The sequence below is a fragment of the Tiliqua scincoides genome, chromosome 1, assembly GCF_035046505.1.
Source record: "Tiliqua scincoides isolate rTilSci1 chromosome 1, rTilSci1.hap2, whole genome shotgun sequence".
In the NCBI taxonomy this organism is placed as follows: domain Eukaryota; kingdom Metazoa; phylum Chordata; class Lepidosauria; order Squamata; family Scincidae; genus Tiliqua; species Tiliqua scincoides.
Window position 1 is genome coordinate 275,512,676 of NC_089821.1, and position 18,978 is coordinate 275,531,653.

General features: G+C 44.5%; 1 protein-coding gene across 1 annotated transcript in view; it reads left to right on the top strand.

The window, feature by feature from the left end:
* REL (REL proto-oncogene, NF-kB subunit) overlaps positions 1–18,978 on the top strand; it is a 57,308-nt gene that overhangs the window by 32,150 nt on the left and 6,180 nt on the right. Inside the window, exons 5-9 of the mRNA XM_066611931.1 lie at positions 11,008–11,148; positions 12,583–12,687; positions 14,065–14,277; positions 15,989–16,054; positions 18,068–18,142. Of these exons, the coding sequence (XP_066468028.1) occupies positions 11,008–11,148; positions 12,583–12,687; positions 14,065–14,277; positions 15,989–16,054; positions 18,068–18,142 (600 nt within the window). The remainder of the gene's footprint in view (positions 1–11,007; positions 11,149–12,582; positions 12,688–14,064; positions 14,278–15,988; positions 16,055–18,067; positions 18,143–18,978) is intronic.

Genomic DNA, 18,978 nt, shown 5'->3' on the forward strand with positions numbered 1-18,978 from the left:
CTGGTCTTTGTTGGTTACTGATTTGTTCTACTTTACTGTTCTATATTAAAATAAAGTCCATGGTGGTGACACCAGCCCTGGTGATGCCACTGCATTTAGACTATGCGTATGATATTGCAATTTATTTTGTATGGTCTGTATGGAAGGAAATCCATCATGGGAGTGACACAATGTGCTCTCACATTGCGTGACACAAGTCCCAGTGACACTTCTCATGATACTCTACTTTGCATTTGGGGTTTTAACACTTCGGAACAGAACAAAACATCCGTGAAGGAGGCTTTTATACTGAACCTTGAAGTGTGTTTTATTTGAAACTGCCAGGATCCAGCAATCTTTTTATGCTGTGGGTATGTTGAACATGAGGAATGGCGGTTCCATGCTCACCATCATCCTGTGAGATCACACTAAGTGTGATCCTGTGAGATCAAGTAAGTGCAGAGTCCTTACTTTTTACATTTTTGGTATGAACATTCATGCAAGATTCCACTGCATGGTCATAACAAGGGAATGCTGTATGGATTGCAAAGAAGTCCAAATTAGAGCTCCCTTTCTGTATATTCAGGGGACTGAGAAAAATGCTTCAGGTGCAATACAGAACTCTTTAGAAAAATAGGTTGTGTATTCTAAAAGCTGGTATTCCTTGATTGTTACTATTTGATAATCCCTGCATATTTACACATTTCTTTTCTGAGATAATTGTTAGATTCTTCTTCAGACACTGTTGTGTGCATTTATGGTAGGCTTTTTGTCAACTCTACCTGAATTTTGTGGGCTGTACACTGGCAAATGTAATTCTCTGTAATGCTAATAATTAAATATGGGGGGAAAGGTTGTGGGAGTTGGGGTCCAAGGGAGGAACATGAGTGTGGGTGAGTGTTTAATTTATGAGTCATGGAGTGTGGCGTGAGTGGGTGAAAGGTGGTGCTTTGTGTACATGATATACTAGTCTGTGGCATGTGTGGTGTAGAGAGAAGGACACGTGTGGGTGTAGGTAGTGCTGAAAATATTTGTATGGGTGGTACCTACAACTATGTGTGAGTGTGGAATGGGTTCCAGGTGGGTAATCTGTGGGTTCATTGGGTCATGGGACTGAGCTAAAGGTGTCATCTGGATTTGTCAGAAATCATGAGGCCCATGGCTCATTTTGGACCCGACCATTATTTTCAAAGTCTGACATCACTAAGCCTAGTGTGTTGTCTCTGGTTTGATAACCTCAGAGCACAATATTTAACTCCAAAACAAAACTCGACTATGCCTTTTAGAGCAATTTGGTCTTCAGAAAACAATTCTTCCAAGGTATGGAAATGAGTGTGTTAAAAGGCATAGAAGCAGAGCCAGTAGACATTTTGGCAGCTCTAGGGCTAATTCCTCTACTTAAAAAAGTAAAGTGCTTTAACTAAACTATTGTTCTTATTGGGACCCAATCCTATCCAACTTTCCAGCATTGATGCAGCCATGCCAACAAGGTGTGCACTGCATCCTGCAGTGGAAGGAGCAGTCACAGAGGCCTCCTCAAGGTAAGAACAAATGTTTGTTCCCTTATCTTGGGGCTGCATTGCAGTGCATCATTGATGGAACGCTGGATAGGATCTGCCCAATCCTGAGCCGCCTAGCACCCATAAGAACAGTGGCTGCATCCTATACATGCCAGCCCGCTGCTGGCATCTCCTTGGGGGGAAAGGGGACTTGGGGGAATGGGGCTACACAAGTCTGTGTTGGCTATTTTGCTGATGAAGAAAGCCCCCATGGTGGGCCAGAAGGTCCAACATGGGGTTCATGTTACGACGAAGCAGAGCTCTGCCGATCGCACCCACGTTCCCCCATTTCCTCTCTCCTCCCTGCCTTCCCCACACCCTGGAAGACCTTTCCCCCTCCCCAGCTGATCTCTCTGCTGCCCGGAGCCCTTCTCCTGCGTGCAGTGGGCCTCCTACTGGTGCTAGGCTCAGCAGAGACTGGCACTGACCTGGTGCAAGCGCTGACCCAGCACTGAGTGTTGCGAGTATGCCTTACCGCACATTTGTGACGCTCAGGGCCAGCGCTAAGAGCTCAGGATTGGGCTCCAAGTCTCTTAAGGATTGCGTGCTTACTCTCTTCTGCTGGCTGGTTGTTCACAGAAAGGCTACGCCCAAGGGAGGGGTGGGGGAACCTTCCCAAAGCAGAGGCATTTTCTAGAGTATAGAGCCACAGGAAATGTGTGGCCTCCCATTGCAGCACGCTGTTTGTTGACTTTAGTTTCTTTGGTGCTGTAGTGGATGTGGCCATTTACAAACACTGAGTAAAACACAAGAGGAAGTTGTGTTTCAGCCAAACACTCTTTCATACTTCTTCCTTTTCAGCAGTGGGCTGTGAAATACTTCCCTCCCAGAATACCTTGACTAATGAGATGACTGTTTTCTAGGGTGAACCAGTGTAGCCCAATGGTTATGGACACAGGCCAACCTCAACCCTGATATGAGAGCAATTCTACGGATCTTACTGACAAGCTAACCCTCAGTAAGGATTAGTGAGATCTTGTATTAGTGGAGGGACTTCCACGAGAAGGCAGGCAGCCCCCAGACCCCAAAAAGCATCTAAACCAGGGGTCGGCAACCTACAGCCTTGTCCCGTCCAAAATATTCCATTTCCCTTCCAATGCCCACTTTTTGGCTAATTAACACCTCCTTTTCTCCAGAAACAGCAGCTGTGGTGTGCAAAGGAATGACTACAGAACTCCTTATCAGTTTGAGCGATTAACAAAATTTATTGCTACGAACACAGACATTCCCTGCAATTCCTCTTGTCCAGAGGCTTTCCCCTCCCCAAAATTCCACTTACCTTAGTGGGTAGAGATCTGAAACCTCTAGTTCGTCCACAGTCCAATCTCCAAAGCAGAGTCCAGTCTTCCCCATAGCAGTCCAATGCAGCACAGTTCGTTCTCTGTGTCTTCTCCAGCAGAGGTCTGACAGTTCTCTCCTGTGTGTGTGTGTTTCTTCTGGGGCTGCCTTTTATCCTTGTAGCCCCTTGTTAAGTCCAAGATGCAGTTCAACTGTGAGCTACCTCATTAGCAAAGTCCCATCAAAGTCAAATGAAGCACAGGTGTCTATCAAAGTCTCCATTGGTCTTGATCGATTACAGCTGTGGAGCCAGCCTTGCCCTTCCCAGAGCTGTCAAACAGCTGTCAAAACATGGGAATCGCTATCAACACCACATCATTCGCCTGGTGATCTTCTGATCTTCCATTACAGGTCAGATCCAGCCCACCACCCAAAGTCATCCAGCCTGCGCAGAGCTCAGTTTAGGAAGCAACGCCTCCCACCCAATTCATCATGCACCAGGCAGGGAATAGCAAAGCTGCCTGCCCAGGCTTGCAGAATCCCGCAGTACAGGGACTCCATGAGCCGGGGGGGGGGGGGCTGGTGGCTTCGACACTCCTTCTCCGGGATGCAGCAAATTGGGCAGGACGCTTTGTCTCCCAAACCAAGTTTCATGCAGGTGCTTGCAAGAGCTCAGCAACCCAAAAGTTTGCCGTAATAAATAGGATCACTTACTATCTCCCTGCTAAAAAGTAAGGTTTCAAGCCACTATAGAAGGTACCCTTTGCCCAGTGAGCAAGAGCGCATTGTTGGAAAGAGGACTTCCTTTTTCCTGTCTTTTGAACTATTTTATTGGGTGACCTCCAATGAAAACTGGAAGTGCCTTTCTGATACTTCCGGGGGGCTTTCTGAGACCTGGAGAGGCCACGTACAACCTCTCTGGCTCTCAGAACACCTTTGGATGCAACTGGAAGGTGCTTCTGGTTGTTTCTGGAGGTTAGGTGAGGGCCCAAACATGTGGATTTGGTTATCTGCGAGTTTCAGCATCAGCGGGGGTTCCCCACATATGACAAGGGTCTACAAAGACCCTTTGTAAGAACAAAGAACAAAAATCTCTCCCTCCGTTTTCTCCCTACCATGCATAATATAAGCCTCTATTGAGTCCGTCCCCATGTCCTGACTTTGCCATGTAGGATTATTTATACCTTTGTAATTTATACACTGTATTTACTTTGAAAAATGTTTCATAATATTCTTTATAGTTATCCTTGCGTTGGTCTAATGAGATGAGTCAATGTTACTATTCAAACCTAGTTCAAGTCAGATTGAAGGCCTGTTTATTCATTGCTTCTTTAAGAGAGGATCTCGTTTTGTCATGCCTGAAAAAGGCCACAGTTAGACCTTTGTTTGAAGGAATTACAGTATGGTTTTTAATCTTCTCTTCCTAGCCCAAATATTTTTGTAGGCTGTGGCTGAGCAGCTCCTAACTAGACCTAGGGGGCAGTGCAACCTAGAATGCCACCTGGCACAGTCTTGGTGCAGACCAGCCACTGGTGGGGCTCTGCCAGATGAGGAGCAGATTGGGGGGTGGGGCAGTGGCATCCACCATAGACAAACCTCTATCACAGCCCAGATACGCCCCAGGCAGACTCCTCAGAGCTATGCCAGCAAAACAGCTGGCATAGATCTGAAGAGGCCCACTGGGGACTATGCAGCATCTGGGAATGTAAGTAAAATTTTTCATTTCTTACCTACCCTGACTGGTGTGCTGGATACGGTAGATGCTGTGTTGGCGGCCCTGCATCCAACCCATCAGCCCAGGTGGGATTGGGTTGTTAGTCATAGAAATTCCACTTCGTCCTCATTTGGTGGATTACAGCAGGAGGTTCTGGGAAGCTATTTATTTCTTCATCCGGAACAATCCAGTTGAGTACCACAGAGATCTGTTCTGTCCTCTGTGCTTTTTAACATCTACATGAATCCTTTGGGGGAGTTCATTCTGAGTTTTGCACCAGTAGGCTGATGATGACACTCAGCTGTTTCTCATTTCCACCGGAATGTAGCAATCTAGCTTTTGTTGGAAAACCATAATGGGCTAGATGGGGTGACTGGTGACTAAACTAAACGCCAATCCCGACAAGATGCAGTTGCTCAAAGTGAGTGGACCTGTGACCAAAGAAATTGTGAATATGCACTCTTCCAAAAGGAACAGCTTCACAACCTGGGAACCTTCCAAGATTCTAGTTGCCCAGGTGGAGTCTATGGCTTGGCATGCAGTCTCTCAGCTTTGACTGAGGCATCCACTGTGTGCCTTACTGGAAGAAAGGGACCTTGCCATTGTTGTGCATGTCTTGGTATGCTCTCAGCTGTGTTTGATAATGCACTGAATGTGGAACTACCCAAGAAGAAATTTCTGAGATTATGTTGGTCCAGAATGCAGCAGCCAAACTACTGGTTGGTTTTACCGGTGTCGAGCCACAGAATAGCATTTTCTAATAATTATGATGATGGTACCAATGGAGCATAGCAGTTAAGGAGTATGTGAGCTAAGAACCCCGAAATACTTGATATAGTATTTTCATCTTTGGATAACCATCTTGCGCACTAGAACAAGGAACTTCTGAAGTGGAAGAACTTGTAACTATTCCCCCCTTCCCCCAAGGAGCTGTTGAAGCATATTGGTTAGTGTGTGGCACTGTCCTCTTCCTTTGGGCTTCTCACTCGCTGGGTGACCTGAAGTAAGACGTCAACACCTGTAAAATAGGGATAATTACTGACCTAACTTCTAGGGTTGTTGTAGGGATGACTGAAGTAATGTCTATGATGTACTTAGAAAAAAGGGCTGTAGGAATCGTTATGTCAGTAAAGGAAAGAGTGAGTGTTTACTACGCTCTTCTTTATGTAATAGGAAGTGGAATTTAAAAATAGCCCAAGAGTTGTGTGCTTCCTCTTGTAAGCTGTAGATGTGATTTTTTTTTTTTCTAAAGGATATGACAAACAACGGTTACAGATTTGACCCTGCTGCAAAGATGCCTCTTTCCTTTCAAGCTAATGTGGAAAGCCTCACTGCAGGAAAGCTCTGCATGTGTCCAGAGGCACCATGGCCCAGAGGCACCATGCCTGCAATGGTTAGCTACATTGGGGCATTGCTATTCAGTTGAAGCATAATCCGTTGAGAAGTGCTCCTGTGCATTGAAATGAATTGGGGTAGAAAAGGCTATTTACAAGGATGGCTCTTGGGCACAATCCATAGCAAGTTCTCTTTCAAAAGCTCCATTAAAACAAATGGGGGCTGTGCAAGAGTGCTGTTGTGCTTTTGCTTAGCTGCCATTCTTTTCAATGAATATGTGACTTCTTGACTGATTATCTTCATGGTTGGGTATTCTCATTTTTTGGTAATGTTGGGTTTTAAAGTAATGAACAGTGAGATCTTGTAGCTACTTTACAGTTTTTCCACATCTTTTCCCAATCTGAACTCTCACTCAATTTCAGATAGCAATGATCACCTACCAGTGAAGAGAAAAATTCCTTCAGTGAAAGAGATGAGTGTAGGCTTGCTCATTTTCAGCACTCAGAAGTGGCAATCCAGTTTTTGGCCTTATTCTTCCATTAGTAAAATACAATTAGTAAAATACAATATTTTACTACCTTGTTCATACTTTTCACATTCAAGGACTGTGTTCCACATCTGTTGAGAGATTCTGTGCAATGGCTTACCCCTGAAAACGTCACAGGCAAGAGGTCAAATTGCACATTATGTTCAGCAAATACTTAGTGTTTACAAACTTGCTTTAAAAAAACAAGCACAACTAAACAGCACCTGGATTGAGACTCCACAGATTGGGACTGTGGGGTGAGGAGGAGGGAGAGTTTTAACTCTCTGTCCCTGCCCCAGACCTGATCTACATCAACTCCCCTCCAGCTACTATTTTACCCTGGAAAAAAAACTTGCATTGGTGTCAATGGGAGGTTTTTCAGGCTAAACAGAAGGTGCAGGGAGGATTTAGAAATGGGTTATGTCAGAATGCCAGATGCAAGGGAGGGCACCAGGATGAGGTCTCTTGTTATCTGGTGTGCTCCCTGGGGCATTTGGTGGGCTGCTGTGAGATACAGGAAGCTGGACTAGATGGGCCTATGGCCTGATCCAGTGGGGCTGTTCTTATGTTCTTATGATCCAATCCTGATCAGGATAATGGTGTATGTGTGTGTGTGTGGGGGGGGAGCAAACTGATAAAAACCCCTCCTCTATGCTGTGATCCCAATCTGTGAGATCCCAATCTGTGGGGCTCTTTAGGTAAAATAAACCAAATGTGTTAGCATTAAGCACATGTTTAACACAACATGTAGTTTGTCCCAAAGTTAGGGATACATTTGTAGCCCCAAGGGGCACTTCTTGAGGGCCACTCCCTCATGATCTTATATTTCCAAACATTTAACTCTGCTTGTTCTATACATGTACTCGCTTGTCGTACGGTTTTAAGGAAGCTCTGAAGTTACTCACTCATTGGGTTGAAGATTTACTGGACAACCTTAATTTGCCTACTGTGGCTATATGCAGACATCACATCAAACCATGGTTTGTTTTCATAGCTGCTTACATCCAGTTGCAAACCATGGTTTGTGAGGGGCTGCCAAAACCAGGCATAAAGCTATGATCTGCAACAGGTTTGTGAACCATAGCTCATGCTGACTGTGGTTTGTTGTGTCTTAATTCATAGAGCATTGACAAACCACAATTATAGGTGTTGCTCTGCCTCGAGAGTCTGCTGCACACTGGAGATGTGAGTGAAATTAGGAGCTTATGGAATGCACTGCTGAGCCCATGGAAAATGAAAACGGTCAAACAGCAGTAAACCATAGTTTGCCTGTTGTATTTTGGAAGTGCCAACCATGGTGAATAGAGACAGCTGAAGTGCATGTTGCAGGGGATTGCATATTCTAGAAAAAAGTTGTAGGCCAACACCAGCTGTGGTGCAGCAAGACATTCTGGAACTCTGTTCAACAGATGAAGTAGGTTATGGTGCTAAAATGATTAGGAAGTACTTTTCTAGGGTATACATTGGGTCACGTAGGGTGCTGGCCAGGCAGGCTGGACCTTGCTGCTGTTCCACACATGCTGAGAGGGTGCTCAGGAACACACCTCGAATTCCCCGATACTTTTACACTGCAGGGCAGATCTGTAGCAGTAGGCAAGTTGTCTTTTGAGGAAGCTAGTCCACTGTTACGAATCATCTTACCAAGGAACGCTTGATAAACTTCAGGGAAACAGAAGAATTCCCAGGAACACACTCTGAAACACGCTGCTTTATAATTTGTGTAGGTTTCCTTCCTTGAAACTTTTCCATTTGGGGAGTAATGTTCCTGGAATTATGCAAATATTTATTTCTGAAATAAGCAGAGCCTTTTCTTCATGAAAAAACAGATACAGCCTTGGACACAGAACTCTAGGTCAACGTGAACATAGATGCGATATGAAGTTATTAGAACTGAGATCTGCAGATAGGCGAGTGCATTGAATTGTGGTGGAAAACCTGTAGATTTCTCTGTATTGTTGGGTTTATTACTTTACAGTACCACACAGTGATTACAACCTCAAAGATTTATAAAAAAACTAAGTGGGAGAGTGTGTTACATCCCACTCATTGTGTTGGAAGTGATTTTTTTCTTTGCTGTGTAACATTTAGATCACATCAGCACAATGTGGGCAGTGTTGCATTTAGCTTTCAACCTTGCTATCACCAGTAATAAAATAGCAATTCAATGAGAGGTTGACAAAGTTGTTTTATATCATAGGGGTAGTTTAGTTCTGGTGTACTGTTACCCTGCACATGCCTGATCTCATCTGATCTCGGAAGCTAAGCAGGGTCAGGCCTGGTTAGTACTTAGATGGGAGACCACCTGGGGTGCTGTAGGCTTAGACCATAGTCTTTGAGACTGAAGGTTGCCAACCAACCAACCAGTTTAGTTCTGTAGGTGGTCACCGACAAATTGGGGATCTGTGAGCAATCATGGGGATTGGGTTGGTGTCACAGTCTAGGGTCTGTCTGGCCAATCTTACGCGCTCCTGGTTCACTGACAAAACATGCCAGTTCACATTCTTGTTCTTGTGCACATTCACCTGACTGACCAAACACACCGAACAGGTGGGCTTACAAAATGCCCTCCAGTTGGTACCACCACCCCTTCTTACAGTCAGTCCTTCAGCCAAGGGGAAGCTGAAGTCCTACAGGCTAGCTCTTCAGCACTTGCAGTCACTGAGCTCTCCAAACTCCAGGGACTCAAGCCTCAAGATGCTGGTTCATTCCAGTAGCAGACTGAGGGCCCAATCCTATCCAACTTTGCAGAGCCAGTGCAGCTGCAATGCAGCCCCAAGGCAAGGTTACAAATATTCCCTTACCTTGTGGAGGCCTCCGTAACTACCCTCCCACCAGAGGGTGCAGCACACACCCCATTGGCATGGCTACACCAGGGCTGGAAAGTTGGATGGGATTTGGTCCTGAATTGAGCTAAGCCAGGCTTAGATGAATCCAGTTTCTTTGTACTCACACAGTTACAAGCCTGTAAGAATACAAGCCTACAAAGAATAAAATGATTTATTTAAAGAATAGAATTAAGGTTACATGTTCCTTACAAAGGCATTCAAGTTATTTCAAAGAATAAGTACATTACACACACAAATCTAAAACAATAAAGCTAAGCTCCTAAGCTTACTTTTTCCTAACGCTCACCTGGATCTTTCCAACTTTTGAGCGTAAGTAAAGGGTAGCTCTTCTACCTGCCATAACACCACCAGTCATCCATTGGTAAAGAGCAGCTCACCTCCTTCCCAACTACAGAGTTTTTTATACAGGTCCAACTTTGTTATACACAGATTTTTTATACACGGATTTGACACAACATGAATGGCCACTGCAAATGCGAAGGAATGTGCTGATCTCTGGAGAAGGGGAAAAATGCATCCCTTTAGTTTAAAAAACTGCTTTTCTTACTGTTGTAGAGAGAGATAGAGAGTAATGCAAGTGATCATTCCATTCTTCAGCTGAGCCAGGCAAAAGCAGGGGTTCTAATTGCTGGTTGCCTCTCTACAACAGTAAGGAAAGCTGTTTTAAACCACAATTGTAAAGGGATGCACTTTTTAATTTTTTTAAACTGCTTTTATTTAATACATGGTATCAGCAGGGAGTCCCAGAATCAAACCCCTGCGGCGGTCGAGGCACAACCTTATTCCATTAGGAGCAGTGGGTCTTTAAGTGGGTCTTTAAGCAGGAACATTTTTAGCAATCTTAGGCTGCAGTTCTACCCACACTTACCCAGGAATAAGTCCCATTTACTATCATTGTTAAAAGCATATACATAGCAGTCTGTTAAAAGCATATACATAGCAGCCTGTTAAAAGTACAGATCTGTAACATTTCCCCAAATGTAGTCACATCCCATGGTAGCAACAAGTCTAATATATTAAAAATAAAATATTGAAATGAATGGGGACCCATCTGAAATTGGCTCGCAACCCATCTAGTGGGTCCCGACCCACAGTTTGAGAAACACTGCTCGAACCTCCTTTCAAGTTAGATTAAGCTGAGAGATAGTGACTGGCCTAGAGTCATGGCTGTGGAGAGATTTGAACCTTACCTTCTTCCCCACTCTCAGTCCTAGTCCAAACCTCTAACTACTATGCCAGGGTCATCTAAATTCTGACTTGTGGGCTGGATCCGGTGCACCAGCATAATGATCTTGGGGACAGCAGTGGCAAAGACTTACCCTTCCATGCCATAGCCAATCTTGGCAGAGTCACACCGGCCAGTCACTTCCCCCCAGAAATTGGGGCACAGAAACATCTGGGGCAATGTGTGGCAGATGTGGCTGCCCTACACAACTCTTCAAAGATTGGCTGCGAAGACAGGGGCTGCAGCGCAAAACTGTAAGACTTTGCCGCCACCACACCTGAGATTGTTATGCTGGTGCACTATGGGCCAGAGTTTGGAGACTCTTGCTCTATACCATGCCAGCTGTGCTGGCCATTGAGCTCTGTCTGTCCCTCTCCTTCTCCCTCCCTTCACCATTGGGTTAGAGCAGCACAGCCCTAGACTATTGGGACTTAGGAAGCAGAGCTTCCAGATCAAAAGGGACTTGCTTTTAGTCAGTCCTGAAGCCCAGGACCTCTCTCTTTAGACACAAGCCACCATCCTCACTCTTCCAATTATCTTCACAGTCTCTGAAGAGCAGCTGCTGGCCATTGAAGAGTATAACCTCAATGTTGTGAGACTGTGCTTCCAAGCCTTCATCCCCAGTGAACATGGAAATTACACCCTTGCTCTTCGCCCAGTCATCTCCAACCCTATTTATGACAACCGTAAGTATGTGCAAATTGCTTGGTTATTACACTGGGTCCCTGAGTTATGGACGGCTGCATTGGCACTTTCGCATAGATGCGATAGTGCTGGGCTGGCAAGAACCAGATGTTTCAACTACATACGTTTTGACTTAAGTACAGACTCTTCAAACCTAACCTATAGTGAAGAAGAGAATAATATAAAGGCAACATTTTGGAATGAGAGCGGTTGTAGGCTCCCTGCTTGATTCCTGACCCAAGGGCTCACTGGGCTAGAACTGATTCACAAATGCACTCATTCACACAGACAATGCTGTGTGCACCCAATGCTCTTCCTGCAACAGTAAAAGGAATTTCTCTCATTCTCACTCAGCCCTTCCCTCAGTTGATTTAAATAGCCTGGGAATCTCAACTTCCATGTTTTAAAAGCATTTTACTACTCCTTATGGCTGTTGAAATAAACTTGCAAGTGTGTAGGAATCCTAGTGAATTCCCAGAAACTAGACTGAAAAGAAGTTCCCATAACCAAGGCCTCCTTCTGTGCCCTGCCTTCCTTCATTTTGTTTTTTGGAACATTCTGGATATAAAGTCCACATCTTTTCACATTTGAAAATGGGGTTGTCCTTGCATACTTGTGACACTCCTCCATGCCAGAAATCATTGCCTGACTCCCCCAACCCATCAATGTGACCTGCTGCAGAAGGCACTACTTTGCTCACTGCACTTTGGATTTCTGCAGTGACTTCTGAAACAATGCAGTGTTGGGACAAACTTGGCCATAGCTGGAAAGCTGTCCACATAGCTGTCTGCCCCATTAACATATATATAGAGGGATGGGGGCCTGCCCTTTACAAGAAAAGAAGCTTGTGGGTGAAGGAAGGGAGACCTGATCCTCTCCTTTGCCATATCTGTCTCAGGGCCCAATCCTATCTGACTTTTCAGCACCGGCACAACTGCAATGCAGCCCCAAGGTAAGGGAACAAATGTTCCCATACCTTGAGGAGGCCTCTGTGACTGCCTGCCCACCACAGGATGCAGTGCGTGCCCCACTGTCACACCTGCACTAGCACAGGAAATTTGGATAGGATTGGGCTCTCCAAGGCCTCAACTGCTTTAATAAGTCTTCCCAGCCTAGTTTCAATAATAGACATCTGTTGCACTGAGAGAAAATGACTTAAAGCAACAGACCCAGAGGGAAGAAAAGATAGGCGCATTCAGGGCCTCCAAGATAAATTTTCTAAACATCTTTCAAAACATTTGTGGCAGAAATTTACTCTCATAGCTGCTCGTGTTGCAGTATTTTCTATTTCTGCTTCACCTGTCCTCCAAATAACCCACTTGCTCGCACAGCTTCCTCTTCCCCCCCTATTTTTATGTATGAGTTACCGTAATGAAACCCACCCCCCTCTGCTCTCCATTTCTTCCCCCTGATCATTGTTTCCTGTTTCTGTCTAGGGGCTCCCAATTCAGCAGAACTGAGAATCTGCCGGGTGAACAAGAATTGCGGAAGTGTGAAAGGGGGAGATGAAATTTTCCTCCTGTGTGACAAAGTTCAGAAAGGTAATTGACTTCCTTCAGACTTCCTCTTGTGTCTGTGGAAAAGGGCAAATCTGCAGTCATTCATCCAAGCAAGAGTCAAAGCTCCATGAATTGACCCACAGAGAGCCAAGCAGGCAAGGATCCAGATGCTACTAAATTGTTGGAAGGGATACCATCTATGCACCAGGATATCCTCCTCAATGAGATCTCCTAATCAATATCTGACCTGCAGCCTTCTGTCAGATGCTCAGATGGGAGCACAGCAAGAGCTGAAGCTGGCATGCCTTTCCTTACATGCATGTTTGGGTAACTTGAGGAGGTTTATCACTGTCGCTCAAATAGCATTTAGTATACATAAAAAACAACTGACTTTTCCTCAGCAGGGTCTCTCTGCCAAGTTTTTGGCAAACCACAGCCATGACCTTGGTTTGGGCAAAGCCTTTGATGTCCTGAGATCAGGGCTGCTTCCAGTGTTGCCTACCTATGTGTTAAAGAAGTGAAAAATGGAGTCACTGGTGCATCATGGTAATGTCCAAATGATCAGATATGTCTGAATACATAGAATTCTGGGCGTCCAGGAGCAGCTGACCCAGTGCACCTCTCCAAGTGTAAGACAGCCTTAGAAGGTTGTAGTATTACTCATGGTGTGGAGAAAATGGATAGAGAGGTGGTTTTACTCCCTCTCCTAACAGTAGAACGTGGAGCGCTCAATGACATTGATGGATTCAGGAAGGAGAACAGAAAGTCCTTCATACCATGCAGAGTTAATTTATGGAATTCACTGCCACAAGTCATGGTCAAGGCCACTGGTTTAAGATGGCTTTAAAAGGGTTTGGCAAATTTGTGGAAGAGGAGAGGTCTGTCAGTGAGTCCTGATGACTAATCCTGATGATTCTATTAGTCCTGCTGATTCTATGGAACCTCCATGGCCTGGAGCAGCATACCACTGAAGAGCAGTTGCAGGGGAGCAAATGCTGGAGGCAGCTTTTGCCTTCATGTTCTGCTTGTGGGCTTCTTGGAAGCATTTGCGTGGGCGTTGTGGGAACATGATGGTGGACTAGATGGAAACCCCCCACCTTGGTCTGATCCAGCAGGGCTAACTTCCTTATGATCTCATGTAACTGGCACTCCTCTAACAATTCTAAACAGATAACGGGGTGCAGCAGGTGGAGAGTTGGGTTTAGACATGGTGACCCCTTTTAATCCCTGCTCCATCCCCAAGTTTCCTGGGTTCCATGAGCAAGTAACTTTCCTATGTCCTTAGTTAACCTAAGAAGATTGTGGTGAAATATGTAAGAATGGAAAGTAGAATAGGGCCTATTTCAGGATTTCATGCTCAGTTACCAGCTGTCTACTTCCTTTTTTTATGCAACAAAGTTCCTGCACTGTGTCTTTCAGATGATATAGAAGTCAGATTTGCCATGAATGAATGGGAAGCCAAGGGAATTTTCTCACAAGCTGATGTGCACCGCCAAGTTGCCATTGTCTTTCGGACCCCACCCTTTTACAAAGACATCAGTGAGCCTATAACTGTGAAGATGCAACTGCGGAGACCCTCGGACCAAGAAGTCAGTGACCCTATGGATTTCAGATACCTGCCAGAGGAAAAAGGTGGGACACCTATTGGAGGATGTATTCAGTCATACATGCCTTCCAACAGAGGATTAACTTGTGTTGAATGAAGTTCTGTGGAATTGTATATGGGAACTGGATTGGTCACTTGGATTATGAGAAGTGTGTTTCTGAGGGTCCTTTAAGCCTCAGGATTGGCTTGAAAGTAACCTCTGGGGCTGCAGTGTGGAGAAGGGGGCACAAAAGCACCATTTTGTGAGCTGAACAACACGTGGTTTTCTCCATCCAACCCCTTATCTACAACTTCTCCTTTCGAGCAAGTTTTTATAACAGCAGAAGTTGCCTAATATGAAATAAGCTTGCATCTGCATACAAAGATCTACTCTGAAAGTACCTTCTCATGTTAAAAATTATAGACTGCAACTTCTCCTTTAAGAGAGGAAATCTTTGTACTGACAGAAGAAGAAGTTGTCTATTATAAAACAAACTTGTAAGGCTCTTAGCTACAAAACAATATTGTAAATGTGGGCCAGGTTGGACCACATACTTTCCCATATCACACCCTTGTGTGTGATGGGGAGCAAGAGTGTACCTTCCCTCTCAACTCACTTCCGACACTAGTGAACATCCACATAGAGCTGTAACTTTTGAAAAGACTTATGCATGTGAAGTCTACCATGTATAGACCCGGATGACATGACCAATATCCCATAAAACATCCAGGAATTGACCTTCAGATCAAATCAAAAACCTTTTTTGGCATTAACAATAAAACCAGGGTGTTACAGAAAAATATCCGTGTACATTAGACTCAACTTCTTGAGACAATTCTTGTATATATACAGTAAAAGTACTTTGCCATGTTGGTTGTTAAAATCTCATTCCTGCCAGTTAGTAATTTCAGATCTGTTAAAAGACTTTTAAAAAGGATGTAAATAATGGCTCCGTAAATCAGAATAATAATCAATTTAATAAAATATGAGAGAGGGCACAATCCTAACCAGGTCTACTCAGAAGTAAGTCCTATTTTGTTCAGTGGGGCTTACTCTCAGGAAAGTGTGGTTAGGATTGCAACCAGTGTCTCAATAGAACCTGAACCACAACGACATGCTTTAGATTGTTAAGCATTGAACCTGGCTTTCATCTCATTTGAGGGGAAAGTGTTGAATCTGGCTAGGGAAAACACTCTGCGTTCCTGCAGCTTTGTTAGAAAATTTAAATAGTTGCTGCCAAAATCAGTTGCCCAAGATAGTTCAAAGTAAAGCGGGGAGCAAGGTTTTTTTTGCCTCAGCTGAAAGCTCTTGTTTTTCAATGTCCCTTAGCTGGGTACATAAAGTGTTAAATGCAATTGCCCATGGCATTGTACCCAGCAAATCCAGGCAAAGCCCTTGAGATTGGACTTTGTTGCTAAGTAAGGCAAGTCCTGGAGAACAGAAAGAGACTTCTAAAATACTTTTCAATAGGGGGTCCTTAGCTGCAGCAGAGCCAATTCTGAACCAGGAATTGACCTTGCAATCTGAGTGTGTGCATTGAATTTTACATGCATATGCCTCTCCCCAGAAGCAGCCACCACATTGGGGATAAGATGAATGGGGCCATCAAGTCTGATGGACAGACCTGTCATTACAGGGTTTCTCCAGCTTTGAAAATAATTATCAGAGGCGTGTCAGCTCTGTGTGCATGGGTGCATGTGTCTGTAAGAAATCCTTGACAGCAAACTGTAATGTTATTTTCTCCTTGCCTGTTTTAGATCCTTATGGTCACAAGGCAAAAAAGAGACAAACAATGACTTTACAAAAGCTCATGCAAGACTGTGGTAAGGATACTTTTCACCTATCTCGTAATTCTGAAGTGAGAACAATTAAGAATTCTTGACTCTTCCTGTTCTTGCTGTTTATCTGCTAGAAAAATGCTCATCATTATGAGTGACGGAGGGTTTATAAAGAGAGATTTGTGCATTGAACACTCTCTGGCATTCCTTTTAGTGAGATCAGGCAGTATCTATGAGAGAAACGTAGTTTTTACTTTCACTGCAACACTGTCCCCAAGTGGTTGCTTTTTTCCCCTTGGGAATAAATAGCAGCCATTCACTTTTGTGGGAGAAAATGAAAGTATGCACTTGGGCTCATGATTGGGATGGGGCCTAAAACTCCCTGCCCAGGTTCCAGCAATAAGGTATCAAACTTGCTTCTCTTTGCACAGCCCCACTTTTGCTCTTGTTGATCTCATGCAGTGGTTTTCACACATTTAGCACTGGGACCCACTTTTTAGAATGCGAATCTGTCAGGACCCACCGGAAGTGATGTCATGACCAGAAGTGACATCATCAAGCAGGACCATTTTTAGTAATCCTAGGCTGCAATCCTACCCACACTTACCTAGGAGGAAGTCCCATTTACTATCATTGTTAAAAGCAGGGCTTTTTTCTAATGGAACGCGGGGGGACGGAGTTCCGGCACCTTTTTGCAGGGGCCCCTCCCCTTCGGAGGCATTCCAGGAGGGGGGAGCAAAACAGAGGCAGAGTAGACAGGCACAGGATTGGACTCTAAGGCTGCCATCCTATCCACAGTAAGCCCCATTCACTAAAGTGGACTTCTGAGTAGATATGCATAGGATTGAGCTCTTAGGCTGCAATCCTAGGCACTTTCCTGGGAGTAAGCTCCATTGACTAGAACGAGACTTACTTCAGAGTAGACATACCTAGGATTGGGCTCAATCCTGGCAGAGATATACATCTGCACCCATTTTCACATGCTAAGGGCAGGTGAAAAGGGATTCTACGTGTGTACAACATGCTGTCCAGCCTTGCCAGAGATCTTCCTCGTCCTTCCCCCACAAGCATGCCCTCCGCCAGCCAGCGTTTGCAGCTCCTCTCCAGCAATGCAAAGCGGCTGCTCAGGGCAGCAGAGAACATACAATTGCATGCCAATCGCCTTCCCAAAGATACAGAGTATTCTGATACCTGAATTAAACCATATTTAATCACTTGTTTGCAAAAGTAGCTGTTTCTATGTGCACCTAAGGACCCCTCTCATGTAAGAATTTCTTTTTTGTTCTTACTCCCACAGTTACTTAGAGTAATTTTACTACATGGAACTCATGTAAGCCATTTTTCGGAATCCATTCACTGCTTCCTCTCCTTGAAGTAGTGCCACACTACATACTACACACTACAAGTGCACCTGTACAGTATTTTTCCTAAAAATAGCTAGGGGGAAGGGGATGTGGAGATTGACAGCCCAATCCTATGCATGTCTACTCAGAAGTAAGTTCATCTTTAGGGGGGAAGCACATAAAAAATATTTTATTTCTCCAATAAAAAATGGCTTAAAAATAAATAAATAAATGAATGAATGTATGTTGGCAACCTTCAGTCTCGGAAGACTATGGTTCAGAGTGCTAAATAAATAAATAAATAAAAGATTAACAAGTTGTGAGTTCCTGCACCTTTTTTTCCACAAAAAAAGCACTGGTTAAAAGAATATACATGGTAGCTTGTTCAAAGTACAGTTCTGTAACATTTCCCTAAATGTAGTCACATACCATGGTAGCATCAAGTCTAATGTATTAAAAATAAACTATTGAAATGAATGGGGACCCACATGAAATTGGCTTGCGACCCACCTAGTAGGTCCCGACCCGCAGTTTAAGAAACACTGGACTAGAGTGTGACAGAATGTTGGAAAGAAAGGACAGGGTTGATATGTCTTTTTATGGTTTGTCAAATGAAATAAAAAATCTTTTTTTAAGACCACAGAATGTTATATACACAAAACTCACTTAGTGGTTTTCAAAGAAGCATTGAACTTAATAACTTTTTCCCTGACAGGTCCAAGTGCATATGAAAGGCCTAAAGCAGGTATGTTCCAGACTGCTGCCAGTGAAGGAAAGATAATTAAGAAAGGTAGGTTCTCCTTACCCTTCCTTTTTTAATCTTCCCTCTGCACCTCCATCTCCTTGTCTCTTTTTCTCCCCACCTCTCTCATGGCATGTGCAAAAACAGAACATGTTTCATAGATGGCCATTTTTTAAAAAGTGTTCATGCATGTTAGCCGGGCTGCACTCTGAACCAATTAATCATGTTTTTCTAATGAAAGATTCCGTCCCCATTCACAGTTTTGTCACAGAATTGGAAGGGACCAAATAGGTCATCTAGTCCAACCCCGTCTTAGCAGGAAATCCTCTTAGAGCATCTCCAACAAGTGCTTGTAGAGCCTCTACCTGAATATCTCTAGTGAGGGAGAGTCCCTCACTAGTGGGGTGCCCAGTGCTACCTACATGGAAAGTTGAAAGCAGCACAGGCATTCCATGAGCCTGGGCAGGCACTTTTGCCACACCCTGTCTGGCACATGGCAAATTGGGTGAGAGGCTTCACCTCCCAAATTGATCTTGTGCAGGACAGATGACCTTGGTGGCAGGCTAGATCCAGCCTGTGGGCCATAGATTGCCAACCCCCATCCTAGAGTTGTGAGAAAGGGAGAAAAGCCTCTACTTTGGTAGAGGAAGTGGGGCATTCCTGACCCTTTGGGAGATGCCCTTCTTATCATTAGGAGGCAGGGCCATTAAAAAGTGTTGCCTCCTCCTACTGTAGAGGGGATCCTACCCCCAGACCGCCCCTGCCTCTGCTAGGGCTAGAAGCTTTTCCTCTGAGCTCTGTAGTTCACTGCTTTTCTTTACATTTTTATTCTCCTCCTCTTCTTTTGTCTTCACATTTTTGTCCCCCTGCCTCCCTTGCCAGAG